At 40.6% G+C, this 11,513-nt stretch overlaps 2 protein-coding genes across 3 annotated transcripts in view; one reads left to right on the top strand and one right to left on the bottom strand.

Annotated features, from left to right (window-relative positions):
• Positions 1–11,513, bottom strand: part of LOC106954547 (methylmalonate-semialdehyde dehydrogenase [acylating], mitochondrial-like) — a 29,037-nt gene that overhangs the window by 17,400 nt on the left and 124 nt on the right. The window contains exons 2-6 of the mRNA XM_015044145.1: positions 6,002–6,137; positions 5,692–5,736; positions 3,117–3,191; positions 1,632–1,793; positions 1,476–1,554 (exon numbers count right to left, since the gene is read on the bottom strand). Coding sequence (XP_014899631.1) covers positions 1,476–1,554; positions 1,632–1,793; positions 3,117–3,191; positions 5,692–5,736; positions 6,002–6,040 — 400 coding nt within the window. The 5' untranslated portion in view covers positions 6,041–6,137. The remainder of the gene's footprint in view (positions 1–1,475; positions 1,555–1,631; positions 1,794–3,116; positions 3,192–5,691; positions 5,737–6,001; positions 6,138–11,513) is intronic.
• Positions 6,144–11,232, top strand: LOC106954552 (sterile alpha motif domain-containing protein 15-like). Of its 2 annotated transcripts, none has more exons than XM_015044151.1 (4): positions 6,144–6,337; positions 6,521–6,611; positions 6,742–6,840; positions 8,269–11,232. In XM_015044151.1, the coding sequence occupies exons 2-4, from the start codon at positions 6,540–6,542 to the stop codon at positions 8,593–8,595; spliced, it is 498 nt and encodes a 165-aa protein (XP_014899637.1). In that variant the 5' UTR covers positions 6,144–6,337; positions 6,521–6,539; the 3' UTR covers positions 8,596–11,232. The 2 variants fall into 2 exon arrangements, with proteins under 2 accessions (XP_014899637.1, XP_014899636.1); XM_015044150.1 differs by having other exon boundaries at positions 6,144–6,611; positions 8,269–8,614; positions 9,697–10,562.

Raw genomic sequence — 11,513 nt, 5'->3', positions numbered from 1 at the left:
CTGTGTGTAATTTAAATTCATAATACATCCAGCTGTTCTGTGGAGGCTTTGGGGGGTTTATTAAAAGACCACTGGTGAACAAACAGCATCGTGAAGATCAAGAGACGCAGCAGGCAAGTTGGGGAGAAAGACGTGGAGAAATTTAGAGCGGGGTTAGTTTATAAAACACTAACTCAAGCTTTAAGCTTCCTTCAGAGCATCTTTCTCTGGTAGTTAATCAGAGAAGCAGTCAATGGGAGAAGTGAAGGCTCACAATAATGACACTGTGGTTCTTTCTAGTTAATTTCCTGCATCACCCTGCTATCCAAAGTTTGTATTTTAACTTCTACAGAAAGAAAAAAAAAAGTTCAATTTCCAAGTAATAAGCTGTGATAAAAAACTTGAACAAACTTCAAGCACCAGTGCCCCCCTGTTCAGGAGAAAATCTCTACTCCAGGCAGCGGCGCTCCAAATGGAGCCTGACTTTCAGCTGATAATAGAAAAGTTAGCACGCCAGAATAATCTGAGCACACAAAAACTGGGATCTCCACCAAGTACCGAAAAAATAAATACTTTTTTTTTTCCACAGCTCTATCTTGTAGCTACTGAAATAGCTCTTTTTAAAAAAAATTTTTTAAAGTGGGCAGGACTCTCTCAGCTTCTCAATATGTTTCTTCTTGATGCCAGAAAGACTCAGTGAGGTGAGCTAAACAATTACTCTTTTATTCCAAACAGAAACACAGCCTGGAAGGACTTTTTCACATGCAGTCAAATGAAATATCCTAAAGCTGCAACGGTACTGTTCGCTGTAGCGGTTACATTTCAGAGATAAAAACCCTGCGACTGCTTGATCGTCAAACTTTGAGCTTTAAAAATGGACAATATTTGACACAGTTTAAGCTGAGGGATGTGGATTTCTGCTGTTTTTCCTGCAGCTCTTAGTAAAAGTTCTTCCAGATTTTTAAAAATGGCACATTCTACTGATTTTTTTAAATTTTTTATCTAAGTTTCTTTTTTATGGGTGCTGTGGTGGTGCAGGGGCAAAAGCACAACCCATGTATTGAGGTGGTCGCAGGTTCTGTTCCCGGCCTGGTGATATTTGCCGCATGTCTTCCCCCTCTCTCATAACCCTCTTTCCTGTCAAAACTACTTTCAAAAAAAAGGCCACTAGAGCCAAAAAAACCTTAAAAAAAAAAAAACCCTAGCCCCTAACCCTAAGAACACTTTATTTTGCCTAAAATGCAATACCACAGCATCCATTTAACAAATATGAACCGGGAGAAGCTAAAACTATAACATTTGAGGGGTTTTGACCTACACATGTTTACATGCACAAGTGTGTTTTTATTTTAAATGCAAAATATATATATTACTGTTTTGAATGCATTGAGATTTTTTGGAGTCTGCATACTCCAGCTAACGATTAATCGATTGCTAGATGAGCTGCCGATTAATCCGATTAATCGTTCCAGCCCTAAAGTGAACACTTTACTCACGGAGTCCTCTGAACACGTCTCCCTCTGCGTCAGCAAGCGTTTTGCCCTGCTCCAAGGTGATTAGCTTTGCCAGTTCTTTCTGAAACATTAGGAAAACACGCGAAGGTCAGCTCAGCAGACGAGATGACCGTCTAAGAAGGCGGCCATTTTCCCTACAATGTTGTCCTTGATGAGCTGCTGGTAGCGCAGGAAGATCTGCTGCCTGCTGAGGACGGACGTCTCGGACCACGAGCGGAAAGCTCTGGAGCAGGAATCCACGGCGGCCAGCATCTCCTCCTGAGTGGCTTTGGGAACGCGTCCCACCACTTCGTTAGTGGCCTGAGGGGAAGGAGAGACGCTGTTCAGAGCTGACTGGGAGAAAAAGAAGTGATTGCTTGGCATGAAATGCAGGACATTATTCCATTAATATTAACAATAGATTAGGGTTTGGGGTTTTTTTCTCCTGTCATTTACAGCTTTTGTGTTTTTCTACGTGATGAGATGGATCTGTTCCAAGGCAGTAATCAGACACAGCGTAGCTAGAGGCTAATACTTGACAAGCTACAAACTTTTTTCTCTTGCTTAACAAATCAAGCAACAACACAAAGGCAACTGGAGAGACTAATTTGTCCACATGTAGGGTCTTACAAAACCCCTTGAGGCTTTTCAGATTTTGAGAATCACTGCAAAAAAAACAACAAAAAAAACCCTTACCAAATACTTTTGGTCTAGTTTCTAGAGTACATCTGAAATAGGACAAACCTAACGGACAAGTAACTTTTTACGCCAGACATAGGAGCTTGTTTTAAGTCCTTAATTCTGGTGAAAAGTAGCTCCACAGGCAGATTAGCTCACTTATAATATGGGGGGAAATGTCTTATTATACAGGGTTTCTGCAGCTTTTACCATCTCAAATCAAAGACCTGTATCTCCACAGAAATGCACAACCTTCGTCCAGCCAACTGGATTTGCACTTACCCATTGTAGAAGCAAAACAAAGCTAGCTAGCCAGCAAAGTATGTTAGCAGTGAGCTACCAGTAGCCTCAACTGTCCAAAGTCACACTTAGTGTGGAAATCTATGTGCGTCTCAAACCTTTGCCTTTGACACAGAGAACCAAATTAAATAGTCATGTCAAGACACAATGTTAATTTAAGACATTTTCAGGCCTTAATTTGAGATATATGAATTTAAGATTTTTTTAAGGACACACAGATGCTATAAGTAAAACTAGTACATTTTTGCCAATATCAGGGAATTGCTTACTTAAAACCAGCACCTACATTTTGCTGAAAAGTTATTGGTTAGCTAGCCTTTGTTAGCTCGCTCCATTTTGAGAAGTGGAGAGGAAATTATAGATGGTTTATTTTATGTAAGTAATAGTCATTCATTTGTAACTCATGTATGTAGAAGTTCCAGCTTTAAACACCAGAAAACTTGAGCTCATTCCAAAACAGATCAAGACTCAGACCCAGACTTCACACCTCAACCCAAACCCTTCCATCGTAGCTTAGACTGCATATCTGCAGCCGTTACTCTGCCTCATTCTCAAGTCTTTTTCCTCATCCACCAGGTTTTCTTGCCACATTTAAATTGACATCAGCCTCTTCATAACCTGTTATTTTACCACTGCCGTGTCTTCCAGGCCTGTATGAACACTCACAGGGTTGTGGATGTCCAGCCACTCAGACGAGCTGGACTCAACAAACTTGCCATCGATGAAGAGTTTGGTCGTCGGCTGGAAGATAAAAGCAGCGTACAATTAACGCCCCTTTCCTGCATGATTACATTCTTAATAACTCTGCTGACAACATCCATCAATCACTACAAAGTGAGCCGAGAGTGTAATGTCTCCTTGAAGCCTTTCATAGCTGACTGACTGCCATTAATTGAGCTGACCACAATAATTTGGCTTAATGGTGTGTCTATTTACCTGCTACGTGTTTTATTAAAGAGTGTAAAGCAGCTAGAGGTGAACAAACCAGGTCTTTGTCGCTGTCCTATTTTAAACTTACAACTTTAGCTGTGTGCTTCTATTTGCCAATGAAACATAAAAGCCCATCTGGAGGGATGGAAGAATTATGAATAAATAAATGTTAAAGACGTAATTTATGCAATATTTTTAATTAGATTGAGTGCAATAAATAAATAATTTGTTTAGAAAAAAAAAGTTGTTTTTTCTCCCCCAATAGCTGCAGTTCAGCTCCATAAATCCTAATTTCCAGCAATTATGCAAGTATAAAATGTGAAGGTGTTGATAAAGTCAAAGGCTGGCCAACTAGCTTTCAATGAATGTTTTTCCGAGGCGAGAAAAAAAAAGTACAGTTCTTTTACAGCTTATTAGTTTCTAACCATGCATTAGGAAGAAAAAGCTTTGCTTTCCCTACAAAACAAAAAAATCAAAGACAAACTGACTTTGATTTATTTGTGCTTCCGTATGCATTTACTTGGTAACAATACATTTAATTTTCCACGCATTTCCAGACAATCACCTAAGATTGTTTCATAAAACGACACAAAGGAAAAACAATCAGCAAGCACAAAGCAATCACTTACATGAAACAAGTGAACTCCATTTCGATCGCTTCGTAAGGTTTTCTCAGCAGCTGACGCCGCCGCGTCATTTCACTGCAAAAAGGTCTGAAGACGAAGAACTTTGATTGAACGGAGCCAACATGGCCGCAGCTCGAAAAACAACTAAGACGCCTCCAATTAGAAGTTCGGGACATCAAAAATAATCTTGTGAAAGCGATGTTGTTGCTAAATATTACCATGACGATATCGGTCAAGATAAATCCACTCCTTCTTGACTTTTCTCTAAACTTTAGCCATTTTAAACCCTCTCTGTGGCCTTTAGCAACGCGTCATCTGCGTCAGGAAAATTAACTGCTGACATCTGGAATATTAAACACTTACTGCTTTCCAAACAAGCCTTGTAAAATCCCTTATTAATGTTGCACATTATGGTAAGGATAATAAATCTGTGATGTATTATTTATCTCTGTCTCACAACCTCACCATGAACTCCCTGAACTATTGCCATCAAAAAAATAAAATAAAAATGTACCAACAGCATCAAACGCGGAACCGTCTGACTGCTACACAGCTTTGCGCCTCAAGCTGATAAACCGCTGTGATATTATTACCCTTACTTTGAACATTGCTGTTTATATTTTGTATTTCATCTCCTCAAAGTTTTTCTTTCTTTTTTTTTTCAGAATAGTATTGGAAGACCCCAGGGAAACTGTCTCGCTAAGTTGTACACAATTAAGTAAACAAGAACATGTAAACTGATTTGATCTGATGAAGCATTTGACTCAAGATGCATCTTTGCTGCATTGATTGTTTGATGCAGCAGATATTTATAGTGCTGCTTTTCTATTATGGAGTGGTCTGTTGCAAGGTGTGCAGGGCAATAAAAAGTATCTGCCAGCATCTGTTGCTGTCCTGTTGGCTTATCTGTCATACTTAAATGTCCCACATCATGAAACAAATATTTATATTAGATAAAGCCAGTCGTAATCAGAAAACCACTTACGGGTCGCGTCTGACCACATGTAGTCGGTGAAAAGATGTTAAAAAGCAACACATCAGGTTCCCGATCTAAATAATTTCAGGCCCACAGGAGAGACAAAGTCACTGACATTTCTCTGTCCAGGAAAGGTTACAAATCCATTCCTAATGCTTTGTGACTCCAGAGAACCTCCACGATCCAGAAGCCCACAGCTGACCAAAAACAACACAGAGACACGTCTCTTGTTTTCTAAAAAGAAAACATCTGGATGATGGCAGAGACTGATGGGAGAATTCTGTATACAGACAAGACAATTATGGGACGTTTTAGGAGGCGAACATCCTGTTAGATGTTGAGTAAAACTGCAGGAAGCATTTATACCAACAGCCAAACATGTTGGTGAAAGAGCAGAAAGAAAAGGAAGGTTCTGATGGCCTAGTCAAAGTTGGAACGTATGTCATGTTGAGAAGCAATGAAATGATGTTAAACAAGTCGTTCATGCTTGAGAATCTGCTAACGTGACTGAATTAATACAATTCTGCAAAGAAGAGTGGGTCAAAATTCTTCCACAGACAGCAATGTCAGTTCTCACACAAACTTGATGGAAACCTTTGGTGCCAAGGGGGTCAAAAATGCTTCTTTCTTTTTTTTAGGTTAACTGGGCAGTAATGTCGGTTTTATTTCTGTGTTATAGCAACAGCTGGGTGTCAGTGTCACAGCTTACCACTGAGGAAGAGGAGTAGCACAAGCGACCAAGCTGCAGAGGAGCCTGAAGGAAAACCAGTACACATTAACCAGCTTAAACTTCATTTATCGCCAAAAAAACTACCGAAACAATAATAGTCTCTTCTGAATAAATCACAGGTTTGTAATTATTACCCACATGTAGTAGCTACATGAAACCTAATTATCTAAAACTAGGATAAGAGGAGTGAAGGTCTAAGGAGCATGACTTTGTTAGCTAAACAGCTTCTTAGCCTCGATAAGCTAAACATGCATTAAAAAGCAAACTTTTGTATTAATACGAGCTTTACCTTGTTGTGTAACAGTGACCGGAGGACAAGCGCTGCCATTGTATTGAGTCAGGTATCTATTTTTCCTTGAACCGACCCACAGTGAGAAGGAAACTTTATCTCCAATGCTTTGCAGAGGACCTGGAATTTAACAGATCTACAATACATTTACACGCGTTACAAGCGAAAAGGCGGGCCGCATATGATTAGTTGATCTGTGAAAATCATACTTTGCGCCCATTCGCTGCTTTCTCTACATAAGGGCGGGACATAAATCGTTAACAACCAATCACTCTACGGCTTTTAAAGCTGTAAAATAAGAAGGCGCTGATTGGATGTGGATCCAAACAAGCTAAAGTTTGTTGATTTCTATGCGATTTGCTTGAATTAGGATTTCGATTTTAGTTTTACTTAGTTGAAATATTAGCTAGATCAAATTTCTTAAAGTCTACGAATCCAATATTTTTGTAAATATGTTACTATTTGCCATTGCTGCCGCAAATACTATCTTAACGCTCACGTATCCAACCGTTTCCATAGCAACATTTTCAGAGGCGATATGGAGTTCCTGAAGTGGGACACTGAAGATGTTGCAAAGTGGGTTGAGTCTATAGGATTTTCAAAATACAAAGTAGGTGAAACCTTAGCTAAAACCAAATAACTTCACTGTAAAGTAAGGAAATGTTGATCAAGTTCAGCTAACTTTCTAATGGATTAACACTATTAAGTCTCTAAACTCTGGCACTTTATTTCTGTTGCAGGCTTGTTTCACCGAGAATTTCATCACTGGAAAGAAGCTCATACATGTCAACTGTAACAACTTGCCAAAACTTGGAATCACGGATTTCAGAGACATGCTGGTATCGATAATAGGCAGAAAAGCATGCAACATTTGTGTCATTATAAGAGCGTGTTTATATGATAATACTCTCCCATCAGATGAATTTCAACTGGCAGAGTTGATTCAATATAATATTAATGACGGCACTCCTAAGTGCACTTTATTAGTCAATGCTGAAACATCAATGCGTCCCATATCATTTAGTCTAATCTCAGCAAACAATTACAAGTCTCCTCTGAGTGCACTGGTAGCCATATTCAGGTGTCTTAGTGTCAGCTTGGCACTATCACACATCCTGCTCGACTCTGTTTCTTTGCATACGTGGCATCCAATTAATGCTGTAACCAGAGTTTTTTTTTTTTTTTCTTTTAGCAGCAATGCCTATACAGTCAACTCTGCTAAGAATAGTTTTAAGGATAAGCTGTTGGGCTGTGTGAGCTGACAATGAAAAGACAGTGAAATTCCACGAAGAAATTCCCAGCATATGCTTTCATTGTTTATATGTATAGCTCCTTGCATACATATCAATATCTCCTTAATTTGTTTCACATTTTTTCACATCAGAATCTTAAACTTTATATTGAGATTTTATGTGGTGGATAAAGTGGTGCAAAACTGTGAAGTGGAAGGAAAATATTCATGTTTTAAAAGTGTGACGTGCAGCTTTATTAAGCCGACCTGAGTCAACGTTTTAAGATCCAACTTATGTTGCTATAATATTTGAAAACCTTTGGGGTATTGCACATATGGCGACTGAAATTTCTGCCCATCCTTCTTTGGATAGCAGCTCAACTTTAGTCTGAATGGACAGGAAGCATCAGTGGGCAAATCTTGCCTCTGATTTTGATTGGGCCATTCGAGCAAACAAATTGATCTACGCCATTTTATTGCAGTTCTGGCTGCAAGTTAACAATCATACCGGAATGCGAATCTCCTGAATTTCTCTGTATTTACCTCCATTCATCCTTCCACAAACTCTGCAGTCTATCTATCCACCTTTGCCTCACCGTCAAGCTGCCAACTCTATTCTCCACCATGGTGGTTGTCTGTATCGAGTTAGATGCATCATGTCGTGTTATTTTATTTGGAGAATTTTGCATCTTAGCGAAAAAGCTAATTAAAAAAAAACAAAAACTATGGACACCACACTTTGCAGATTTTATTTGCATTGGCCTGTCACATTAAATTCCCAACTAAACATACCAAAGTTTGTCAATGTGATGTGACTAAATGTGGAAAAGTCCAAGAAGTATGACTTTGTGCATTGCCTAAGGATTCACTTGTGTAAGTCCATGTACTAAACTGAGAGAAAATGTTTCTTTTCCCTGTGGTTATGAGGCCTCCTGGTCCCTCCATTCCCTCTGTGGGGGGGCTGCTTTATTAAATAGATTTAAACCGTGTAAAGCCTGCATTTTCAAACGTCTCTTCCCTGCTGTGTGTACTGCAGGTCATCTCCGCTTGCGTACGTGTGCTGTTGGGGATCACAGAGACCCCGTGGAACAACAGCATCGCTGACCCCCGGCGGGACACCGTGGCCCTGTTCTTGGAAGTAAAGAGCCGCACGGGAAAATGGACTAACTCCCTCACCTACCAGCAGTTTTTGTACTACTTGGAAGACCCGGACTACACCCCGGAGCCCGAGTCAGAGCACGACGAGAACGAGGGCTACGAGAACGAGGACGACGAGAGCGAGGACGACGAGAACAAGGACGACGAGAACAAGGACGACGAGAACAAGGACGACGAGGACGAGAACGAGGAAAACCAACAATAAAGAGCAAAAAAAAAAATATGTAAATATATATAAACAAAAGCATCTCTGTGTCATTTCACATCAGTGTCTCATCTGATGACACAGATGAGACACTTACAGTAGGTCAGAGACGGGTCCTGACATTAACACTTCCCAGCAGCAAAATGCCACTGTTGTCAGTGCGGCCGATAAACAAAAAGAGGAACCTTTCAAGTGCGCTTTCTGCTGGCTGTCTGCGTGTGTTTAAAATCGCTTCAAACAGGAATGAGCCGCTGGAAATTTACCGAGTAGTGGGTGATCTCACGAAATGTGTGAAACAACAAAGACTGACTGCATTTTTTTCTTTTTCCCCCCAGATTTATCCATCAGATTTTGCGAACGTAAAACAGCACAAATCAACTGATCAAAGGGGCTCCTGCCAGCCTGGTTGTGGAGAAATCCCCAAACCACCTGTAATTCTCATTGATCTTGAGTGTATGTCAAGGAACTGGATTAGTTAATTGATTCCTGGCGATCCTTGGGGTAATTTTCAGGATGATGTCAACAAATGGCTGTTTCACAGAAAGCCCCATTAGTGGCGACTCAATCGTTGTTCTCTGAAAACACTCTTGTAAAAATATTTAGCCCTATTAAAGGTTTGTCACATTTTCGTCAGACTGACTTTAATGTGTTGTGTTGGAGTTTTATTAAAAGAAAATGACACATGGTTTTTAAAATCGACAAATATTTTACTAATTGGCTTCTTTTAATCTGATACCCCTAAATTAAATCCATTTCCTTCTAAATTTGCCTAATCACAACCTGTGTGTAGCTTAATTTTTATGTAACAGCATGAAGCTGTTAACCAGGGGATGTATCAAACCTGCATCAATCTAACTAAGGATAGGGCACCAACACTGGCTCCGGCCCAGGGACCCACATCCTTCTAAATCCGGCCCTGTACATATTACAACTATACAAGAAAGACATTAAAAGTCATGTTTGATTAGCTGTTAACATTTCAACTAGGCTAGGACAATATTGGTGAATTATGTAGAAAGGTAAACATTGTGATGATGATTTTGTGACACTTTCCTGTCTGTCTCTCTCCCTCTCTCTCTCTCTTTCTCATTGTGCATCCAGCACTCTGTGTGACTTTTGGCACCTTGGGGACTGTCACCCGTGTCAGGTGTGGACATCTATGGCTGTGACACTCTTCATCAGCAAGCAGAAAATGACACTGACAAGGTGTGGGCTCATAACACTTGGAACATTTGACCCAGCAAATTATTGCCTGGCGATATTTATGCTGTTACATTGCAATTTTTTTCCCACATTTTTACTTTTGAGCTGCAGCTTTGCATTGTTAAAATGGAAGATTTTTGTTCCTTCATCAATATAAATTATGCTGGGAGATTATTAGCCATGCAACTCCAAATGTCTGGTCTTTATTAGAAGGAGTCAAGAAGAAAGCCATTGTTGGAAGCAGCAACTTTTAGAGACATGGAGAAGATGAATGAAGCTTTCTGGAAGAAAACCCACACTGTCATTTAACTAGTTGTTTAGATCTAAGCATATTCAAGAAATAGGATGTCCTACTCAAAGTCCACATTGAGAATTGGAGCTAAGAACTGAAAATGACACACTTTAGCGATCCACCTCAACTCAGTCTGAGCAATTTGCAAAGGCAAATGGAAAGAAATGTTTGTTGATGATCAAAGGTGGATATTTTTCCTGTCAAAAACTGAAGAACGGAGGGGGGAACACTTCAAGACAGCTACCTTACTGTCAACTTATGCACTTAAGGCCCATACTTTGCCAACTTGCACAAAAGGCTACGGAGTGGGTGCATCAGATAATGATGGATTCCGTGCCAAGTAGACCCTCGGGGAGCCAGGCCTCTGTGTTTTAGCCAACTCAACACTTTCTTGCCCAAAAAAATCTATTGAATACATAAGGGAGTGTTCAGCTTTACAGGCTGCTATTTTGGGGTTTGTCCATGAATAAAAGGAAAGAAAGAAAGAAAGAAAGAAAGAAAGAAAGAAAGAAAGAAAGAAAGAAAGAAAGAAAGAAAGAAAGAAAGAAAGAAAGAAAGAAAGGAAAAACACAGGCAAAGATTTCATGCAAAAGAAACTGATGGATTTTCAATACAGCTCGACTCATGTTTCATCTCATGTACGTGTGAATCTGATCGACAACCCAGCTTTCTTTTTATAAACGCTCACAGATTCCAGGTCCGCTGCGTTTCTTTCTTTCTATCTTTCTTTTTCTTTTTTCTTTTTTTCTTTTCGTGCAGCAGTAGTTCAGTCTACATGAATAAATTATGATGCCTGCCTGCGAGATAGGCTGCGAGCTTCTACTGCTGCTGCATCTGCCTGCTGCACACAAATGGTCTCTGTGCGGCTCGGAGCGCACGAATTACCATTCCGGGCACAGCGCTGCTGCTGGTCAAGAAATGGAGCCGGGTCGGTGGCAGACAGCGGTCCGGGGGCAAAGCGGGGACTACACCGCCTATAACGGCAGAAAGCTCTCTGTCAGTCTGGATTAAGTCGCTTCTGACTGAGCCCCTGCGTCGCGGACTGGGAGAAAAAAAAAAAAAAGCCCGTGAAAGCGAGACGAACATCTGGTCGGATTGAGCGCAACACCAGCCACCCAGCGCCACGTATTAAAGCAAGCCTACAAAAAAATAGGCGTTTTCTCCTCCTCTGGATGCGCAGTAGAGGCGATCCACACCGGGACCCCTCACGCAGTTTGCGCCCCCCCACTCTCTNTCTCTCTCTCTGTCCCTCTCCTCCTCTCTCCCCACACCCCCCTCCGTTTTACCTCCTTCTAAAAATGAAGACATTTTTTCTTTCTTTCTGAGTGTTATCTAATGCGAGAGGATCGCTGGAAGGAGGAATTGCCCTTTATCCGCCGGGTATGGATTTCTTGAAGGGCATCGCTCGTTTCGCAGGCCGTCA

The sequence above is a fragment of the Poecilia latipinna genome, unplaced genomic scaffold, assembly GCF_001443285.1.
Source record: "Poecilia latipinna isolate Pla-1442-1.1 unplaced genomic scaffold, P_latipinna-1.0 Scaffold663, whole genome shotgun sequence".
NCBI lineage: Eukaryota > Metazoa > Chordata > Actinopteri > Cyprinodontiformes > Poeciliidae > Poecilia > Poecilia latipinna.
The sequence above is the reverse complement of the archived record's forward strand: the minus strand, read 5'-3'. Positions and strand labels throughout refer to the sequence as shown.

Excerpts from the sequence above, each read along its gene's own strand:
- LOC106954552 (XM_015044151.1), top strand. The coding sequence starts at position 6,540 with ATGGAGTTCCTGAAGTGGGACACTGAAGATGTTGCAAAGTGGGTTGAG. Across the intron at positions 6,612-6,741 it reads TAGGATTTTCAAAATACAAA|GCTTGTTTCACCGAGAATTT; the intron begins GTAGGTGAAACC and ends TTTCTGTTGCAG. Across the intron at positions 6,841-8,268 it reads CGGATTTCAGAGACATGCTG|GTCATCTCCGCTTGCGTACG; the intron begins GTATCGATAATA and ends TGTGTACTGCAG.